At 35.3% G+C, this 21,542-nt stretch overlaps 1 protein-coding gene across 7 annotated transcripts in view; it reads left to right on the top strand.

Annotated features, from left to right (window-relative positions):
* Positions 1-14,764, top strand: part of LOC123564454 (uncharacterized) — a 48,171-nt gene extending 33,407 nt beyond the window's left edge. The window contains exons 11-17 of one of the 7 annotated variants that reach the window (XM_045358064.2): positions 2,091-2,250; positions 2,697-4,757; positions 6,690-6,758; positions 6,972-7,266; positions 7,507-8,585; positions 9,854-9,909; positions 11,420-14,764. In XM_045358064.2, the coding sequence (XP_045213999.2) occupies positions 2,091-2,250; positions 2,697-4,757; positions 6,690-6,758; positions 6,972-7,266; positions 7,507-8,585; positions 9,854-9,909; positions 11,420-12,106 (4,407 nt within the window). In that variant the 3' untranslated portion in view covers positions 12,107-14,764. The remainder of the gene's footprint in view (positions 1-2,090; positions 2,251-2,696; positions 4,758-6,689; positions 6,759-6,971; positions 7,267-7,506; positions 8,586-9,853; positions 9,910-11,419) is intronic. The other 6 variants (XM_053537077.1, XM_053537076.1, XM_053537081.1 and 3 more) reach the window with 6 other exon arrangements.
* Positions 14,765-21,542: the final 6,778 nt, after the last annotated feature.

Below are 21,542 nucleotides of genomic sequence, written 5' to 3'. Positions count from 1 at the left end.
CAACTTTGAACTGTACTTGCTTACACTGGGATATGTGTCTCTAAGTTTAAGATATACACATATCAAGAGATATAAGTACATACAAGGGAGGTTTTATGCTAATTTCTTTTTTGCTTTATCTTTAATTTATGTATATTTAATCAAGGGATGTTTTAGTGAAATTTGATAGCTGTCAGTGTTCTGGCAGATCATTTAAAAAAGGATTGAAAATGTAATGAACCAAACATTTTTGTTTACTGGTAGTTCATATATATAACTTGTTGTGCAGAATATTACTGAGTATTAATTGTTGAAGCTTTCTGTGGTTTTTATGCTGTACTTTGGTCAAAACCGCCATAACAAATACGTTGCTGAACAAACTGAACAATAACTCCTTTGATAGCATTATAACTGTTGGTTTCCTCGTGTATCGTGTACCGTAAATCAGTGTGTACTGTAACACTATACCTGTTGTAAACTGGCATTATGCCAAACCGCTGAGATCCCCGGGGCAAGTCATTAGGGCCGTGTGACACGTGTCATAAAAGTCGGGCTATGAACTGAAATTAAAGTTGGAGACAGCCATAAACTACATGGTCGCAGCATCCTCCATTATTGCGCTACCTGTATAAAACAAGAAAAACAGTAAATTGTCACTAGTCAAAATCTTGCAAACAAATCAGCTTCTCGCTCCAGTGCTTGTGAAGAGCAATAAGAAAATGGAGTTTGTACTACAAGGCCAAGTACAGATCTCTACTCGAGCAGAAAGATAAAATACAAGCTCACTTGCTTCATTCACTGTACAAATTGAATTTATACAGATATTATGGATTTCAAAAGCTGTATTTACATATATGATAGCAAAAACTGCCCACCTCTGGCTAATTCTTACATGTGTGAAAGATTAAAACTGTTTACTATTCATTAAATTTACATTTTGATAGCGCAAGATTTAGGAATTTAGATAAAATTATGTATTATGATAAAAATGAGTAGAAAATGAGATTTAGCACTCCCCATAGATAAAATAAAACTGTTGAACTTTAAATCCCTTCATTATATGCCAATACACTGGTATATTCAGATTTTATATTTTTGCATAAAGCAAAAAGCAATATAAATTATTATGGTCAAGTGCCCCATATGTCATGCATTTATCTAGCAAAACCAACCATCATAAATAACTTTACATATAGGTAAATAAAATAAATATTTTATAGCCGACTATCTGTGTCTAGAATAGCTCCAGGTGGCCAATAAATTGAAGCAGCCATTTTATTTGTATAAGATTATTAAAAATCTGTGCAACTAAAATCTCCAGTTTCGTGTTCGCCTTTATTTTGATCAAATGTAACATATAGAATGAAATCATTTTAAATTGGTATTTAATTAAATATCATTTAAAAATGCCTTTTGAATAACATTAAGAGAGTTAGAGTTTTGTGTCAATTAAAGTGGCGAAAAATAGGAAATATTAACTTTATTAAGTACTATTTTTGACTGAATTTGACTTTATTTCAACATGTATCACCTTGCAGATAATGAATGCATTTGATCTGCTATTACAGCTATTACAACATGATATTAGTAACAAATTAAGCCAAATTTGGACATTTTTCTGTTATCATCTGTACAATACATTTACAATAAGAACACCTGTATTTTATTTACCTTCACGGAGAAAACTAATTTCAATGTATCATCATAGTACAGACTAAGTGTGTAGTAAACAGATTATAGTAACATAAATGTGACATATTTTACATAGGCATGTCACCCATCCCATTGTTGTCATTTTATGGTATTTATCATTGTTGGTGGGAAGAGAGGAATTTTAATTAATTCACTTGCTATCTATTAGGTATATTTTAAAACCTTCTTAGGTACACATATATCTGTTTAAGCAGCTTTTGAAATGTTGTCTGGTGTAAGAAATAAGTGGGAATAAAGATTTGATAATAAAATCGTTTGTGCCATGAACATCTGATATGGAACAAAGGATATATGTCACAGAACTTAGCAGTAGAAATCATATAAATCAACTTCAGTTCTTGCAAAAAAAAACTTGATTTAAACTGTGGTAATTTATGAATTACCTTGTGTACTTTCAGGTTGGAAAAAGATGGGAGCAAGTTGTAGAACGTATTGTTAAAAGTAGATACCAGCCTCTTCTGTTAATTTACACAAACCAGAATGCTCAGCCTGTTCCTACTGAGACTGCACCAAGTACAAGGGTTATGGCCCCTGGATACTCTATGACACCAGGAAAAGGTGAGTTTAGTTTATTTATAAGATTACTCAACATTTTGAAATTCATATGTAGGAAGTTGCAAGTGATAAATTCACTATGTAAAACATATCTCATTTTATAGAACTCCTACACAATCGATATTGAACTGTAAATTATTTTATACATAAAAGTGTATCATTTGTCATTACAAGTCATTTTAGGTATTGAACAAACAGAATCATTTGTTCTTTGTTGTGTGTTTCATGATTGACTATAAATCTTGTTTGATGTGACTAGTTAATGACTATCATACTGCTTTGCTGTCAGACTATCTACAATCTGTTTCACACTTCAGGTGTGATATAGCTGTGAGTATAATATTGTTTTGTGGAGATAAATGACAGAGCTCAACACCTGTGAATGTGATGTTTTATCATTTTAAAGTTATTGACACATAAATATATCAATTTTGTTGATTCATCAACAGGTCAGGAAGATAACAAAGGACAACCAAATTTACCTGAAAAAGCCCAGACTGATTCTCAGAATTCAAGAAGATCTGGAACTCCAGGTTTTAACAGAACAGATAGCAACCAGTCAGAGAAAGAGCCACTTGAAAGGACATCAAGTTTTGAGAATCGTCGTCAGTCAAGTTTTATGTTGGCAGTGACTAGACAGAAAAATAAAGAAGAAGCGATATATGCTGTGCCTCATAACAATAACAAGATAATGAATTCTCAGAAAGATATAAGTCAGTGTGACCCAAGACCTGGGTATGTGAAGCAGAATTCTGTTGGTTACCTTGCCGACATTCCTGATGGACCTGAGGATTCTGATAGTTACAATTACACTTTGTCAAACAGTGATCAGTATCGGAGACCTGCAATAAATGTCAGTGATCCACATAAACTTCCTTTGACTCAGAATTTCTCTCGGACAGCTGAACAACAAAGAAAAGACAGTTTCAAAAAAGGGAAAGGGAAAGTTGCAGGTGATGTTATTCGGTATCACGTTGATGGTTCAAGAAGATCGTCACAGTCTTCTGAATCTGATATGAACTCTTCAATCAGTGAAACAACAAATGGGCCCCATGTCTCTAATAGTAAACCAGCACTTCCAGTGAAACCTAAAAATGTGCAAACTAGATCTCAGAGTGTAGAGGAGAATATGTCTAACATGACAGACAGAAGTAACAGTTCTCATAAAGTGGTTAAACCTCTCCCAACCAGTGCTCCACTGTACGACAATAAGGATTCTGTAACACGTGCACATACACCAGTTCAGTCTGGGCTGGCAACACTTCCAAGGAGTAAGAAATCGGGCAATTTACCAAACAGCAATAGTAATTCATCAATGCCATCGTCATCATCATCTTCATCATTAACATCGATGTCACATACTCAACCCCGAGCAGGATCTCAGCAAATGGCAGCTCCGCATCAGCAATATTCATATGAAGGCCCTCCACCACCATACACCATTCACTCTAACCATCCTGTACATGCAGGCTACCAAAACTGTCTCACATACCAGAATATTGTCGAAAATGACATGCATTCTCGTCAGAGTTCAAGCAGCAGTATTTTGAGTTCAGGAACTGTTGTTGAATGCCCAGTCTCAGAGATTGATTCACACACCAGGCAGATGTCAACTGCCAGTCAGGACACTCTCACAGATAAACCTAAAGAACAAAAAACTAAAAGTAAGAAAAAGGACAAGGATGATAAAAAGAAAGATGAAAGTAAACAAAAGAAAGACGAAAAGAAAACAAAGAGTAAGAAAGATAAAAGTTCTAAGAATTCAAATTCAGACAAACCTCCTCCTGTTCCAGACAAGAAGCAAGGAGATGAGGGATATTCAGAAGAGAGGTACTACATAGACCCGAGGATGGTTGAAAGTGTTCTCAGTGCACAGAAGCTGCAACGGTCAGGTTCCTGTGTGAGCCAAGCCAGTACAAGCAGTATAGAGTCTGATACCTATAACAGAGGGCGTGGCGTGACCCCTAAGGATAACCTGTCGACAGAAATTCCTTTTGATGCTGCCTCCCTGGATTCCCACAAAGATTCGGGGTATGCCAGCAGTGACAGAAACAGTTCAAGCTCTACCGGTAGTATCACCATGAATCCGTATGAACAGTATTTTCTATCTCGCAGTATGATTCCACCTAAGACAATCAATCAGCAGAACATTGCAGAAAACATGAGAAAACTTATGGACAATGGTTCAGGGATGAATGGCCTTGAATACACACAAGAAAAGGATCTCAAATCATTAGTAATGAATTCAAATGAGTATTATGGACAGAATCAGACTGTTGGACATTGCCAGCAGATGAATCCAAACTACCCAAAGTCAGGTTCGAAGGATATCATGACATTACCAAAAGCTGAGAGAGATCAACACCTAATAGACGCTTTGAGTGGCAGGAGTAAAGCAGGTCTTCCACCCCAAGTGCCCCCTAAACTTCCTCAAGGTCATCCACACCAAGGTCAAGGGCCTCTGCAACAAAGTCAAGGGCCGCATATTTCAGAAAGAAATAATGATAAAGGTATGTTAATGATTTCCAGTTTTAGATTATTCTAAAGGATAGTTTTTTTTCTCTTTTACTTCATTAAGAAAATGAGGGAAATTAAATCAACTAGACCAGGATTTTTTCCTTTCAGACGAAACATAATGAATAATTATCTTACAGCTAATTATCTGAAACTAATAGCTGTGGAAAAGTTGAAAAATAATGATTGAGTTTATTACAAAAAATCAGAAGTGTCATCAATTTGTTGAAACTATCTTCTATAATGTTTTAGCTATGTTACTGATTGGCCATCTCCTAAACATGACTGCATAGCTGAATATTTTAAAAAATTTGGGATGGATCATCTTTTGAAAGATATGTTTCAGTTTAAAAATTTTAATTTCACCTGTTTAAGAATTGAATAGCATGAAGCATTTTGAAATACTATGGCCAAAAGCTGTTGTAAGGGCATATAAATTGATAAAGAGATAAAACGATTTTGCACTAACACAAAAATTTATAGTATCAGTTAAAGGAATTAATCTGCCCATTTCATTCATTGAAATAATTTTACAATATTTACAGGTATATTGTTGGCACAACCTGGTATATTTAGGGTAACATTATTATCATGCTATTGAATATTAAGGATGATCAGTGTTTAATAGTCATGATAGAAATAGTTGTGGTTATAAAATGTCCCAAGTGTCACCTGAGGTGTAGGGATTTATACCTTATATTACATTATTATTTTATGCTTAAATGAGTCCTGTTTGTATATACTAACCAGTATACCTGGCCAAGGTGAAATAGATATTTATCTTTAATGAAAAATAACAAACACTATCAGAAATTATGAAAAAGGGTATTCTATAAAATTATTGTAGTTGTTGCCAAATTTTGTTAATACAGTTAACTTAAAAACTTATTTTACAATTTGTTGACCATTAGTTTGAAATAATAAGTTCTTGACCTCGAGTCATACAGGATATGTGACTTCGGTGGAAACAAGTCAAAATGATCAATGTTTGTATTTGAATAATGTATAAGCTGTTTCAGCTCTAAAACAAATCTGCATACCATGCTTATACTAAATCATGCAGTTCATTTATTGCATTTTATTGTTTAGACAAGACAAAGAACCACGCCAAACTGTAACATCTGTGTAATAATACGCAATCAGTCTATAATTATACATAAACATTTGCATAATCATACATAAATGTTAATTCTCTTATATTTGTAATAATCATTGATCATGCTAGCTTACTCTATTGTTCTTATTTTCTTACGTACCATTGTCTTCAAGGTCATAGGTTGCATTTTTTCTACCGTCTCTGTTGTGTCCCATAATGCATGTGAACACGAGGAATGTACATGGAGGCGTGAAACTTATCAAGTCGTACAATACCTTAATAATTAGCAACTACTTAGTAGCAATTTGTTTAAATATGTTTTTGGTTTGTCCGATCAAGATTATCTGGACTGATTCTTATTTCGTTGAATGTTGTGATCATGCGATCTGGCAATATTTCATGAAATGTGTCTATACATTGAATAAGAAGCTGTAAAGGCGACTTAAAAGAAGAATAAATTTCAAACAACAGGGAGATAATGTAACAAGGAATACAATTGATAGTTATTTAGTGATTGTTGTGGCATTTGTTATTTTGGGATTGTTATTGTGTTTATACGAAAGTCACAATGACTAGGGTGAATCTCTATTCCAAGGAGATTGTCACGCCATACATTTACCTTAGTGATGCATATGGTAAGAATGTGTATAGTTTGACTAATATTTGGTTTCCATGGAAAACTGAAGATATTATAGAAAGTCGAAATGTTTAAATTACCATAATTGAGTCTTGGCTATTAAAGAAAGGCAAAATTAAAAAGAAAAAAACAAGTTCTTTGGTGATATGTTTTAATGAAACTGATTGATTTTAATGAACTTGTAACAAATTTCAGGTATGCCACAGAATGTTCCCGATACAGTCAGCCAGCCAGTCAGCAAGCTCCCGTCTTCATTTCGTGAAGGTACTTGCTCATACATTACCTTTAAGGCTGAATTTAAACGATTTTGTTATTAAGTATTATTGCCACAATTATTCAAGTTTATACAAATAATAGTTTGCCAGCCTCATTAAATCCCATTGATTTAAAAAAGAGAGAGAAGAAATTATATAGTTCTTGTCTGTGTTTTTTTTATTGTTAATTTGAAAAAAATCTGTAAGACATTTTTTTCTGCAGGTAACGAGCAGTTTATAGCCCTGTGCCAGAAGGCAGAAGACTTTATGGATAGCTGTGTCCTTGCCGAGACTTCGGAACAATACGGCAGTGCTCTAGGGTTCTGTCAACAGGCGATAGACCACCTAAAAACTGCCATGAAGATGCCAAACTTGGGACAATCACTGTATATCACAGCTCAGAAGAAATCGAACTCTTGTGTGATCAAGTTTCGCAGTCTGCAGAAAAGACTGATGGCTCGTCAAGAATCAAACACATCCTCCAATAGCAGTGATAGTGGAATCAATCCAGACTACAGGTATAAAATCCTGACAAACTCTAACAGACCTTCATATTAAATAGCTAATTATACTTGTTTATTTGGTACTTGAAAATATAAATTTAGTAAATTAAAAGTTGAATTTATAATCTGAATTAGTAAAGTTTATATATTTATTTGAAGTTTAGTTCAGTTTACTTGTAATGTTTATCTGAAGTCATATGATACTGTAAATTGGTCTGAATGGTTTTAAGATGTTTGTTATAATTTTTTCTGTAGAAGTCGCAGTGGATATTTTGGTCAACAAAAATCACAGTCTCACTTACAAAGTCAGAGCAATGGAAGTAAGCCACCTTCTAGGTCTAGCTCCCAGAACTCTATGGACAGTCTGAGCAGCTCCGGTCGTAGTGCGACACCTGTCTTTGATAAAGTGATGAGACCCTCAACAAGTGAACGAGTTCCTCCTGTGGAGCCCCACATGCCTCCTGCGGAGTATCACAATGCATACAAGGACAGGAGTTTCGAGACAAACATTCCTGACACAAATACAAACAATGCTGATCTCTATGGGACACTTCCACGACGGAAGACCCAGAAATCTCAAGAACATGTCCGCCAGTGCAATAATCAGAAACATGAAGCAGAAGTTTATCATGACTTTTTAGAAAATCAGAGACGACAGTGTGGCAATCACAGTCGGACTAATTCTGGAGCTAGGACTCCTGTGAATGAGACCAGTCCTAGTGATTATCCAAATTATCCCCATCATCAAGGACAGTTTGTGTCAAACAATACCTATGATGGTGTCAGTAGAAACATCACTGGCCAGTCTTCAGGGACGAACTTTGGTCAAAATCATGGTATTAAACAAATTCCTGTTGTACCACCAAAAATAGGGAACCAGTCACAGCATACTGAGGTTTGTTACCATTCAAGATCAGTGGCACTTCCTGTATCTACAAGAGAACCAGTCTCGTTAATGTCAACCAGTCAGACTACCAACAGTGAGCATGGTTACCGAAACTACCAGAGCATTGCCAGTGATAACAATAATGGTGATTTCTTCAAAAATCCACCTGTAGTTAGACCTGGCTTATATGGCACTTTGCCCAGCCATGTAAGAACTGGTAAAGTACCCACTAGCAAGCCTTTTGCCTCGTCAGCTGCAATTCAAACTGCTTACTCCATGCAACTACCAGTCAAATGTGCAGATCTCTGTGAGCCGGTAGCCTCGGCTGCACAGTTTGGCAGTTCAGACCGCTACCGGTCAAGGGAGACACGCAGACAGCTAGATCGCAGTGCTTCTTTTTCACATCCTGCTAGGCCATCAACCTATTTATTTACACAACCTAGAGCAGGTACTAATGATAATGATGCATAATAAAAGCCTTTTTAGTCATTAAATTTCTAAATAACCACGGTGGTGTCATTTTTAAAAGCGTAGATTAGCCATTCATTTAATATTTAACAAAAGCATCTCAGAAAGTAGAAAAGAATTCATAGACTCATTTTAAGTTTTGTTAGAATAGGCAACTAATGAAGTTTTGTTTTTTTGTTTTCTTAATGGTACACTTTCAACGGAAATAGTCTGTACAATCTAAACTCTTGTTGCATTATGTGATTTTAACTGTTACCGAAACACCTTTTGAGATGAATCAATTAATTGGAAGATATTGACTGAAAATTGAATAATAATTAAGTTGTCAAGTCGTCTCTCAAAATCTCAACGCGAGCATACAATATAATGGAGTCTATTGACTACAAATTCAATATTCAAAATCAACAGCGCAATGATGAATATCATTTACTGGAGGGTTATTTTTTACCTCCGCAGAAATGAACAAAATTGCTGATTCACTTACTACAGCTTATTTTGCACACATCAACAGTTTACTATAAGGAACATAAGAAGACTAGAGTAAATATCCTCAGTACTTAAGCCTATATTTAAACCCGAAAGCGATTATGGTGATAAAATTACGTGGAGAAGGTTATTATGGTAGATTGTATAGATGTTTACATTTTCGGGTCATCTTTAGAGTGATCTTGCACTTAAAGTCACTGTTTAAATTTTACTTAAAGCTTTTAAATAAGTTTTTTAGCAGGACTTTGAAATGTTTATACAACAAACTCTTTGTTGGGTGATTTGCAAATAAAAACCTACTCTGCCTAGAAATAAGATAATTTGCGGCCAACATTTTAAGTTTGTTTTTGAAGAAAAGTTAAATTTTTAAGGTTTATCATCCTTAAAGTTAGGATTTGTTTCAAAGTTGCAGTGCCACCCAAACTTAATGAAATCATAAAGTGAAAACATTTCTTAATTGACTCTATCATATCTTGTAGCAAGTAAAGTAACAAAACTAAACTGAAGGGTTTCCAAATAAAATTAAGTGATAGAATTTATTCATGCATTCAAGCAAAGCAAAATGCTGTTATGCTAAACAATTTTCACCTGACATAATTTTTTTTTAATTTGTTCATGGTAATTTTATGGGAATTTGTTTTTGTATAAATTTGCAGGTTGCTGATTTTGAAATTGATAAAATATCGTGTTTGTGCTTCATTTAATACAGAACTTTAGCTTAAAACTTTGAAAGTTATTTTTGTAATATAATTCACATTTTAGATGAGCGTAAGTTGGGCAGTAAGGGCGGGTTAATGAACTCAAAACACAATGGCGCAGTAAGTATATGGACATTGTGTGCTGTGTGGGGTACAAAACTGCTTTAGATGTTTCATTTATTAGAATTTTTTATTGCAGAGTTCATAGTTAGATATATGAATGCACTTAAACACGTGGCAAATTGTGCTACACATTTTGAAGTGGGGTGTTCTTAGGATATAGCTTGTCATAGATTTGTTTAGAGTTTTTGATTTGTTTATTTTCTTTTGAGCTAAAAACATGCTTGGAAGTTGGTATCACTGCACTTGATCAGAACAGAACAGAATGTACCTTTTATTAAGTGGAAACTTAACAGTTGTTTAGGTGTATACAAGACGAGAAATAATACATAACATCTTTACATGACATGATGATTTAAGCATGCAGACAAAAGTACAAAATGCTTATTAATATCTGATGTACATGCATATATTACTTCACTTTAATGTCAAGTTGTTCTATTTTGAGGTTGTTCATGAATTCATTTCATTAGGATACGACTGCATGTAGACACGTTTCCTTGACTGCTTGGCTATGCTTTGTCCAAGTCTTAAATTGTAGTATGCTAGCTGTTTTCACAAAAAAAAGCTGAACTTCTTCTTTCCTAAAAAAGCTTTAAAACAATAGCACAAGTACAGATGTTTTTCTTAATTTACTAAAGTACGTATTTGCTCTAGCTGTCTGCTTGCACTGTATAACATGGGTCAGTGGGTCTGAGAACTGGTAATACTGCACGCTACACAACCGGGTGGTCATGTCTGTCACAGAAGCTCCATCAGTTTATGCTTGTAATAATAACCAATGTTTGCATTAGATGAAATGTCTTGATTCTAAGCTGTTTCATGGACAGACATGGTTTAGTATTGGACCACTTAACCGTACATCAAGAATTTTATCAGTTTATTAATAGCATGGGTTGCTCAAGTTGTCAGATGACTATCCCCGGGCTTTGTCACATAGTTCTGCAGCTATGTGACACATATTCAGGTTGCTATGGTGCTTTCTCCAGACTTTTTACATAGGTCTGCCACTGTGAGACACATCCTTGGTTGCCACGGTACTTTCACCAGACTTTGTTACATAGATCTGCTGCTATGTGACATATATATTTTGGTTGCTTGGATACTATCACAGGGATTTGTGACATAGTTACCAGATAACTTGTTTTGCTTTATACCATGCTCACTGGCTGTTTTGGGTAGTTGACAATAGCTACATGTAGATACAGGAAGTGCTACTTATTTCTTTCTTTCCTTTGATACTAAATGCAAAAAATCATTTTGTTAATGTTTATAGTTCAAAATTTTAATAACTGTAATAAACTTTTTCTGATAAAGAATTGTTATTTTTCAGTCTTGATAAATTTTCTCAGGATATTAAATCTAATTGGAGTTTCATTTTTAGCACATTTGTTAAAAGTTTTTTCTCTCTCTCCATTAGCATAAATTACAGGAATATTTTCACTTTTGTAAATCTGCAGATTGACACAATAGAATGTTGTTTTAATTTTGCTCTTCCATTTCATTACAGAGCCAGCCAGATTTGCGGAAATTGTGTGAGGAACCAGTGAATATACCACAAAGACCACTGACACCCCAGGTGCTGTGTCCCGACTCCAATGAAGGTGATGAACACAGGCCAGTAAGTGTACGTGCTTTGACGTCAAGGTTCGAATCTGCAACAGTTTCTAGTGATTCTAAAACAGACAATCAATCAGTTAATTGTGTTCAGAATGTAAACAGTAATTCACATTCACAGTTGGGACCAGTAAATAGTGTTCCAGTGGATCCTAATGGAACTTCGCGTGTAACATTGCAAAGACAACGAAGTAAATCAGAATCTGAATCTCTGGCCCAGCAGCCACAAAGACCCAAATCTGTTCTTGCTAAAAAGGGAAAGAATAGTGACAGGTTAAACAAACCACGCAAGTCTGTGACATTTTCAGAAGATATTTGTCTAGTTTCTGCAGCAGACGGCAGCTTTGGCATTATGGGTAATGGGAACCAAATGACATACGCTGGGTACCAAGGTGATGATAAAGTAACATCACAGATCTCATATAGAAAAAATGAAGAAACTGACAGTTCAACAAGTGACTCACCTGTAGAGGTGATAGGGGAAGGGGCTTGTACACTGTGTCATAAACAAGGGGTGGAAATAGGGCAAAATTACTGTGCCAAGTGTACATATTATATGAGTCGATTCACTCCCAGGTAGCATATACCTATTTTTTAGGTCTAGAGTAATATTTAATATTCTATACTAAATATATTTTTGTAGCATTCCTGTGGTAAAAATTGATTCTTCATACAGTTTTATTACTCCTACATCCATCAAATTTCATAGTTTTAGAACTTAAAAAAGGGTACAGGTACTCTGTTTTTGGTTTTATGACTCGTTTATTTTTGGTTTAGATTTTACTAATGTCTCAGATTTTACCACAGTGTAGAATGTTTTACTGCCATAATTGTTAAAGATAACTTACATGTATATACAGCATTCCTTTTCTGTTCTTGTTTTGTTACTGACCTAAGAATGGATTCTTTTTATGTGTTTAAGGAAATATTCTTTTATGTATTGTGTTTTGTTCTTGTGAAATATGTATTGCTTAATGTCAGTGAAATATGGCTGCATTATTCCCATCTAAAACATTCATCAACTGATCAAACATTCCATTTTATATATGTTCAGGAACAAACTATGTGTTCATAAATATATAGAAATCCTTTTCTATATGTTTGACATATCATAAATGACAAAATTGTGTTTTCTATACAAATTGTATATGCATTTGAACTACATGTACAAGACTTTCTGTTGGCACTTAATTATAGAAAATACAAGACTTTTCAAGCGCAGGAGAGGAGACATTTTTATCAAAGTATTTTCATAGAAATTGCAAATCTGTTCAAATTATTTTGCAATTTATGTGCAAATTACAGAGTAAAAATAATCTTCTCTATGCAGTTTGTCATGTCTGTGGACTTCATTAACTGGTAGGTTTCAAATTTGGCACTAGACTGTCTCCTGTCCCTGTGTTCTGTCATATTTCTCATATACATAAGTTTTCTTAATTAACAGTGAAAGTTACTCCAGCAGTTTGTTTCTACATTGACATTCTTTTTTTGTCCCTGGCTCCGAACATAGGTATGGTTTAGCCATCAGATAAAAATGTGCTTTTTTAGAGGCTTCAGATTTTCTTATAAAATGTTTGCAGTATTTATATAAAGAAATAACAATGCAGCCAGGGAGCCAGGCTAATTGGACACAAATAAAATCACGTTCTTTCAAGTTGTTCAGGTTTTTCAGTATATAATCTTTCTAGTTTACTTTTATAAAACTTTTATTTTCAAATTATCTATGTAAAAAACACTATGTCCATCTAAAAGAATATAGAATAATCGTGTTCTTGAAAAAGTTTTGCAGATTTTATCATTCTTTTAGAAACTGTTACTTAGTTGAGGAAGTCTTGTACGATAAAATCAGGGGTTGCATTTGAAAACTGCAATATATACATTGTTTTATTAGGTGAATAGTGCTAGTCACTAACATTACATTATTTTTTTATATAATAAAATTTCATCAGTCAGACCTTTTATGAATTCATATTATCATAGTCTGTTTTTGAAATCCATATTGTGGTTGTAAACTTGTAAATCTATATTCTACAAGAATAAACTTCTTATTTTATTGAAATGAGCCGTGCCATGAGAAAACCAACATAGTGGCTTTGCGACCAGCATGGATCCAGACCAGCCTGCGCATCCGCGCAGTCTGGTCAGGATCCATGCTGTTCGCTTTTAAAGCCTATTGGGATTGGAGAAACTGATAGTGAACAGCATGGATTCTGACCAGACTGCGCGGATGCGCAGGCTGGTCTGGATCCATGCTGGTCGCAAAGCCACTATGTTGGTTTTCCCATGGCACGGCTCAAATTTATTTTATGACTGTGTTGTAAGACATTTTTAAATGATCTTGCAATGCTTTTATGTTCTGTGCAGCATTTAAAATCATGTTAATTGTATTTGCCTTAAGTGTATATATTGAGTCTTGCCTGTGATAGATCAGATCAAATATTTACATGATGTATATGTCTTTGTGTAACACAATTAATATGTGTCTGAAAATATGTGTATATAATATTGTGTTTACATAAATATTGATGTTATGTGTTGAAATGCATGATAAATGTATTGTTTTAACACCTGTTGCCTTATCAAATGATGTTGTTGGTTAGGCCTTATCTATTGTTGTCGAGACTGTTGTGTTTTCACAAAGTTATGTATCTAGACCATTGTTCCCTGCTACCGAAAAGTCCCAATGCAGTTTTGGGCCTATTGTTCAAGACCTAGCCAGTAGTTTGGATATTGTTGGTAAAAAGTTAATTTAGTAAAACTGCCTTGTGAGTAATACTCCTCCGTAACTGTGTAAAAGCTTAACTGTTAATTCTGTAAGTTGTACCTCATCAGTACTACAAAACAAAAGTAGAACACCAGTAGTGGCTTTACACGAAGCTTTTGAAATTTTACACAGCCATGTTTAACAGTCACTGTGATTTTTATTTAAAAGGCAGCAGGGATACTTGTTAAAGAATAAATTACAATTGCTAGAAAAAGACACTGTCGATATCACATTCCATATCATAATAGAGAAATGTTTGATCTCTATTATCCGAGCCAGATATTACACATATCACTTGCTGTTGTATTTTTTTGCATATCAAATTACATGTATATAGTCTTATCATATAAAAATTCCATTACCCCATGTTGTTAATTGCATTATTGTTTGATGAATTTATCATTATTGCATATTTACAATGTTGAATGAATTTATGAATGAAACAAATGGAAAAATTAAAAATAAAAATAATAACATCTTTTATTATAAATGTATTTCCCATAAGCTATAAAACAAAGTAAATAAGAACAATATAATTGCACATGAAGTAAAACAGGAGAGCAGTAACACCAGCCAGGTTAGTGTAAGAACAGAGAGTTCCCTAGGTCCATCTACTGGCAAGGCCATTCTATAAAGCGATTTTAGAGAAGATAACGTGAAGTCATCCCTCTTCCACCTCTGATTCGTGTGTGGAAGTTGTAAAAGAATAAGTTCTGGTTCAGAATCCAGGAACACTGTTAAGTGACCACTATTACTGTCCAACCTGTGAACACAACTGAGAAGAATATGTAGTGAAGTGGTTGTTGCTCTGGAGATGTTAACTTACTAAGAATTCCCTCCACTGGGAAAGAAAACCTATTTCTTGCCTGTCACATGGGGGAAGACAAGGTTATCTAGGAAGGAGATCACCTTACCCCAGGGAAAAGATAAGCTACACGTGTGCATATTGGCATATTTTTAGCCCACCATCATGATGATGGTGGGCTATTAAAATCACTCTGCGTCCGTGGTCCGTCCGTCCGTCATTCCGTCCGTCCGTCCGTTAACAATTTCTCGTTATCGCATCTCCTCAGAAACTACTGGGGGGATTTTGACCAAACTTTGTCAGAATGATGTATTGGTACCCTAGTTGTGTCCCCCTGAAAAACAGACTGGTTCAACAATTTATGAGTGAGTTATGGCCCTTTGTTTATTTCTATAATTTATATAGATTTATATAGGGAAAAACTTTGAAAACCTTCTTGTCCAAAACCACAGAGCCTAGGGCTTTGATATTTAGTATGAAGCATCATCTAGTGGTCCTCTACCAAGATGATTCAAATTATTTCTCTGGGGTCAAATATGGCCCCGCCCTGGGGGTCACATGGTTTATTTAGACTTATATAGGGAAAAACTTTGAATAACCTCTTGTCCAAAACCACAGGGCCTAGGGCTTTGATATTTTGTATGTGACATCATCTAGTGGTCTTCAACTAAGATTGTTCAAATTATACCCCTAGGGTCAAATATGGCCCCGCCCTGGGGGTCATATGGTTTACATAGACTTATATATGGAAAAACTTTGAAAATCTTCTTGTCCAAACCACAAAGCCTAGGGCTTTGATACTTGTAATGTAGCATCATCTAGTGGTTCTCTACCAAGTTTGTTCAAATTATCCTCCTAGGGTTAAATATGGCCCCGCCCCGGGGGTCACATGGTTCATATAGACTTATATAGGGAAAAGCTTTTAAAATGTTCTTGTCAGTAACTACAACATTCAAACTTGGACCACATGTATATTTTTGAGGGGCAAGATGAACCTTGACATGAGTTGACCTTGATTTTGACCTAGTGACCTACTTTCACATTTCTGTAGCTACAGCCTTCAAATTTGGACCACATGCATAATTTTGTGCACTGGAAAAAACTTTGACCTTTATTTTGACCTAGTGACCTACTTTCACATTTTTGAAGGTACAGGCATCAAATTTGGACCATATGCATAGTTTCCTGTTTCAAAATGAAATTTGACATTGATTTTGACCTAGTGACCTACTTTCACATTTCTCAAGCTACAGCCTTCAAATTTGGACTACATGCATAGTTTTGTGTACCGAAAAAAACTTTGACCTTGACATTGACCTAGTGACCTACTTTCACATTTTTGAAGGTACAGGCTTCAAATTTGGACCACATGCATAGTTTTGTATACTGAAATAAAATTTGACCTTGATTTTGACCTAGTGACCTACTTTTACATTTCTCAAGCTACAGCCTTCAAATTTGGACCACTTGCATAGTTTTGTGTACTGAAATGACCTTTGACCTTTACATTGACCTAGTGACCTACTTTCACATTTTTAAGGTACAGGCTTCAAATTTGGACCACATGCATAGTTTTGTATTCCGAAATAAAATTTGACCTTGATTTTGACCTAGTGACCTACTTTTACATTTCTCAAGCTACAGCCTTCAGATTTGGACCACATGCATAGTTTTGTGTACCGAAACAAACTTTGACCTTTTCATTGACCTAGTAACCTACTTTCACATTTTTGAAGGTACAGGCTTCAAATTTGGACCACATGCATAGTTTTGTATTCCGAAGTAAAATTTGACTTTGATTTTGACCTAGTGACCTACTTTTACATTTCTCAAGCTACAGCCTTCAAATTTGGACCACTTGCATAGATTTGTGTTGTGTACGGAAATGAAATTTGACCTTGAGCTAGTCAGTAAGTCTTGAAATTTGGAACACTCAAAAATGGCACATTGGTGGGCGCCAAGATCACTCTGTGATCTCTTGTTATGTCATATTATGACATATAGTGTATGAGCGATTTTTAGCTCACCTGTCTTAAAGTGACAAGGTGAGCTTTTGTGATCGTGCAGTGTCCGTCGTCCGTCCGTGCGTCCGTCCGTCTGTAAACTTTTGCTTGTGACCACTCTAGAGGTCACATTTTTCATGGGATCTTTATGAAAATTGGTCAGAATGTTCATCTTGATGATATCTAGGTCAAGTTCGAAACTGGGTCACGTGCGGTCAAAAACTAGGTCAGTAGGTCTAAAAATAGAAAAACCTTGTGACCACTCTAGAGGTCACATTTTTCATGGGATCTTCATGAAAGTTGGTCAAAATGTTCATCTTGATGATATCTAGGTCAAGTTCGAAACTGGGTCACGTGTGGTAAAAAACTAGGTCAGTAGGTCTAAAAATAGAAAAACCTTGTGACCACTCTAGAGGTCACATTTTTCATGGGATCTTTATGAAAGTTGGTCAGAATGTTCATCTTGATGATATCTAGGTCAAGTTCGAAACTGGGTCACATGCCATTAAAAACTAGGTCAGTAGGTCTAAAAATAGAAAAACCTTGTGACCTCTCTAGAGGCCATATATTTCATGAGATCTTCATGAAAATTGGTCAGAACGTTCACCTTGATGATATCTAGGTCAAGTTCGAATCTCGGTCACGTGCCGTCAAAAACTAGGTCAGTAGGTCAAATAATAGAAAAACCTTGTGACCTCTCTAAAGGCCATATTTTTCATGGGATCTGTATGAAAGTTGGTCTGAATGTTCATCTTGATGATATCTAGGTCAAGTTCGAAACTGGGTCACGTGCTGTCAAAAACTAGGTCAGTAGGTCTAAAAATAGAAAAACCTTGTGACCTCTCTACAGGCCATATATTTCACGACATCTTCATGAAAATTGGTCAGAACGTTCACCTTGATGATATCTAGGTCAAGTTCGAAAGTGGGTCACGTGCCATCAAAAATTAGGTCAGTAGGTCAAATAATAGAAAAACCTTGTGACCTCTCTAAAGGCCATATTTTTCATGGGATCTGTATGAAAGTTGGTCTGAATGTTCATCTTGATGATATCTAGGTCAAGTTCGAAACTGGGTCACGTGCTGTCAAAAACTAGGTCAGTAGGTCTAAAAATAGAAAAACCTTGTGACCTCTCTAGAGGCCATATATTTCATCACATCTTCATAAAAATTGGTCAGAACGTTCACCTTGATGATATCTAGGTCAAGTTCGAAAGTGGGTCACGTGCCATCAAAAACTAGGTCAGTTAGTCAAATAATAGAAAAACCTTGTGACCTCTCTAAAGGCCATATTTTTCATTGGATCTGTATGAAAATTGGTCTGAATGTTCATCTTGATGATATCTAGATCAAGTTCGAAACAGGGTCATGTGCGGTCAAAAACTAGGTCAGTAGGTCTAAAAATAGAAAAACCTTGTGACCTCTCTAGAGGCCATACTTGTGAATGGATCTCCATGAAAATTGGTCAGAATGTTCATCTTGATGATATCTAGGTCAAGTTTGAAACTGGGTCACGTGCCATAAAAAACTAGGTCAGTAGGTCAAATAATAAAAAAACCTTGTGACCTCTCTAGAGGCCATACTTTTCATGGGATCTGTATGAAAGTTGGTCTGAATGTTCATCTTGATGATATCTAGGTCAAGTTTGAAACTGGGTCACGTGCCATAAAAAACTAGGTCAGTAGGTCAAATAATAAAAAAACCTTGTGACCTCTCTAGAGGCCATACTTTTCATGGGATCTGTATGAAAGTTGGTCTGAATGTTCATCTTGATGATATCTAGGTCAAGTTTGAAACTGAGTCAGCTGCGGTCAAAAACTAGGTCAGTAGGTCTTAAATTATCAAAATCTTTTGACCTCTCTAGAGGCCATATTTTTCAATGGATCTTCATGAAAATTGATCTGAATGTTCACCTTGATGATATCTAGGTCAGTTTCGAAACTGGGTCATGTGCGGTCAAAAACTAGGCCAGTAGGTATAAAAATAGAAAAACCTTGTGACCTCTCTAGAGGCCATATTTTTCATGAGATCTTCATGAAAATTAGTGAGAATGTTCACCTTGATGATATCTAGGTAAAATTCAAAACAGGGTCACGTACCTTAGAGAACTAGGTCAATAGGTCAAATAATAGAAAAACCTAGAGACCATATTTTTCAATGGATCTTCATGAAAATTGGTCAGAATTTTTATCTTGATAATATCTAGGTCAAGTTCAAAACTGGGTCACATGAGCTCAAAAACTAGGTCACTATGTCAAATAATAGAAAAAACGATGTCATACTCAAAACTGGGTCATGTGGGAAGAGGTGAGCGATTCAGGACCATCATGGTCCTCTTGTTAATTTATAATATCTGAAAATATTGCAATGATATTAATGGGAGGCAAGAAAAATTATCTAACAGGTCTGCCTGAGTAAGGCAGGTGTTTTCACAACCCCCTGGACAGTGTGGATAAAAACCCTTGGTGCTTGTTTTCCATTTTACACCGCCCCTCTGGTTGTAGAAAACCCTGTCTTAAATAGGCAGTCATATAAGATCCTTACATGCTTTGTAGGGAGGTGCTTGTTCCTTGGAGGTGCTGTTTAGACGGGTTATACTGTAACTGAAATACTGTGGAAAATGGTGACAACCTAAAATCAAATGGAAAGCAGTTGTGTGTGGAAGGTATCAGCTGCTCCCCCTGGTGATCATTTATTCCTGCCCTCAGCTGATTATAAAGCTAGTTTGCAGACCACTCTCAGAATGCAGTCTTTTCATTGGTCAATATGAAAGCTGTTCAAAACAAACTAGTCAGATGCTAAAATCCAAGACTGGTCTCCACACTTAATCTTCATAACGTTTTTCCTAGGGACAATACTCAAGACAATTTGAAAGTACCACAATCAAAAGCAGAGATAAAAGTAGTACACAATGTTGTATACATATGATCTGATTCCCAACAAAAACATTCTGAAATGACACACATACCATGTATATATCTTATTATACACATTTTAAGAGCAGTCCAATATCAGTACTTGCACATAACAGTAACAAAAACTTGAGTTGCTGTGAAATACATGGGTAAACACAGTTAGCCTTTGGCTCTTATACACTTTCAGTTACCATTCAAGAAACAAGAGGGCCATGATGGCCCTATATCGCTCACCTGTTATCATTGCACTTGAGGACAAGAAGGTCCTCAGTAAAAATATTTAAGTCCAAAGGACAGGAACAACAAAGGGAAGAAATTTAACCAAAAAGAAAAAACAATTCTTACAAGGTACAGATATGTCAAAATGCACCTAAAAATTGGAGTACCATCCATGTTGTACCACAGAAAAGTGGTCTCAGTTTTTCCCTATGGCCAATAATAAAAAAGTTCCTAAAAATAAGCTAATTATAGTAACGTAGAAGGGAAGTAATTAAAAAAAAATATTATAAGTGAACAATAGAAGGCTCTGCCAAATAAATCTGTTGACATAAATGAAATTTCAGATCAGTATCTTCATTAGTTATGGAGATATACCCATTTTAATTTGAAACAAGAAACGCGGCAATGCCACGAAACCAGGTTTTCAACACTTTTCATAAGAATAAACAAGAGTGCCAGAATGTCACAATATACGCCCGTCACAGCAAATTTCTTTACTCTAGCACCTGTATTTGCAGATGTAATTTTAATTTTGTGGTTGTTTAGTAATCATTGTAATTCTTTTGTTTTTCTAAGTCCACAAAAAAACTCCTTACCAGGTAGAGATACCTTAAAATACACCTAAAATAAGAAAGTAACAACTATGTTGTACCACAGAAAAGTGGTCTTGGTTTTTCCCTACGGTCAATTATAAAAAAAGTTACAATATAAGTTATTTAAAGTAACAACTAAGGGAAGTTAATCTTAAAAAAAAAAAAAAGAAAAAAAAAAAAATTCAAAATTTTTTTTTTAAGTCCACACAGAAATCCTTACCAGGTAGAGATTGGTCAAAATACACCTAAAAATTGGATGTAACATGCATGTTGTACTACTGAAAAGTTGTTTCGATTTTTCCCTACGTCTAGTAATGAAAAAGTTACAATATAAGCTATTTATAGTAACAACAAAGGGAAGTAATTCTAAAGAAGGGAACTACGCAAGACACTTCGTCTCATGATGGTGTATAATTGTGCCAAGTTACTTAAAAATCCCTCTATGCATGAAGAAGATATGCTCCGGACAAAGTTTTCATTCTTGTATCCTTTGACCTCTAAGTGTGACCTTGACCTTAGACCTAGGGACCTGGTTCTTGCGCATGACACTCCGTCTCATGATGGTGAACAATTGTGCCAACTTTCATCAAAATCCCTCCATGCATGTAGAAGATATGCTAACCCTAACCCTAACCTAACCCTAACCCTATTTTTAGTAACAATGACCTTGACCTTGATCCCAGAAACCCCAAAATCAATCCCAAGCTACAACTTTATA

Source organism: Mercenaria mercenaria, chromosome 2 (assembly GCF_021730395.1).
Source record: "Mercenaria mercenaria strain notata chromosome 2, MADL_Memer_1, whole genome shotgun sequence".
NCBI lineage: Eukaryota > Metazoa > Mollusca > Bivalvia > Venerida > Veneridae > Mercenaria > Mercenaria mercenaria.
Note: the sequence above shows the minus strand (reverse complement) of the source record. Positions and strands in the feature narration are given on the sequence as shown.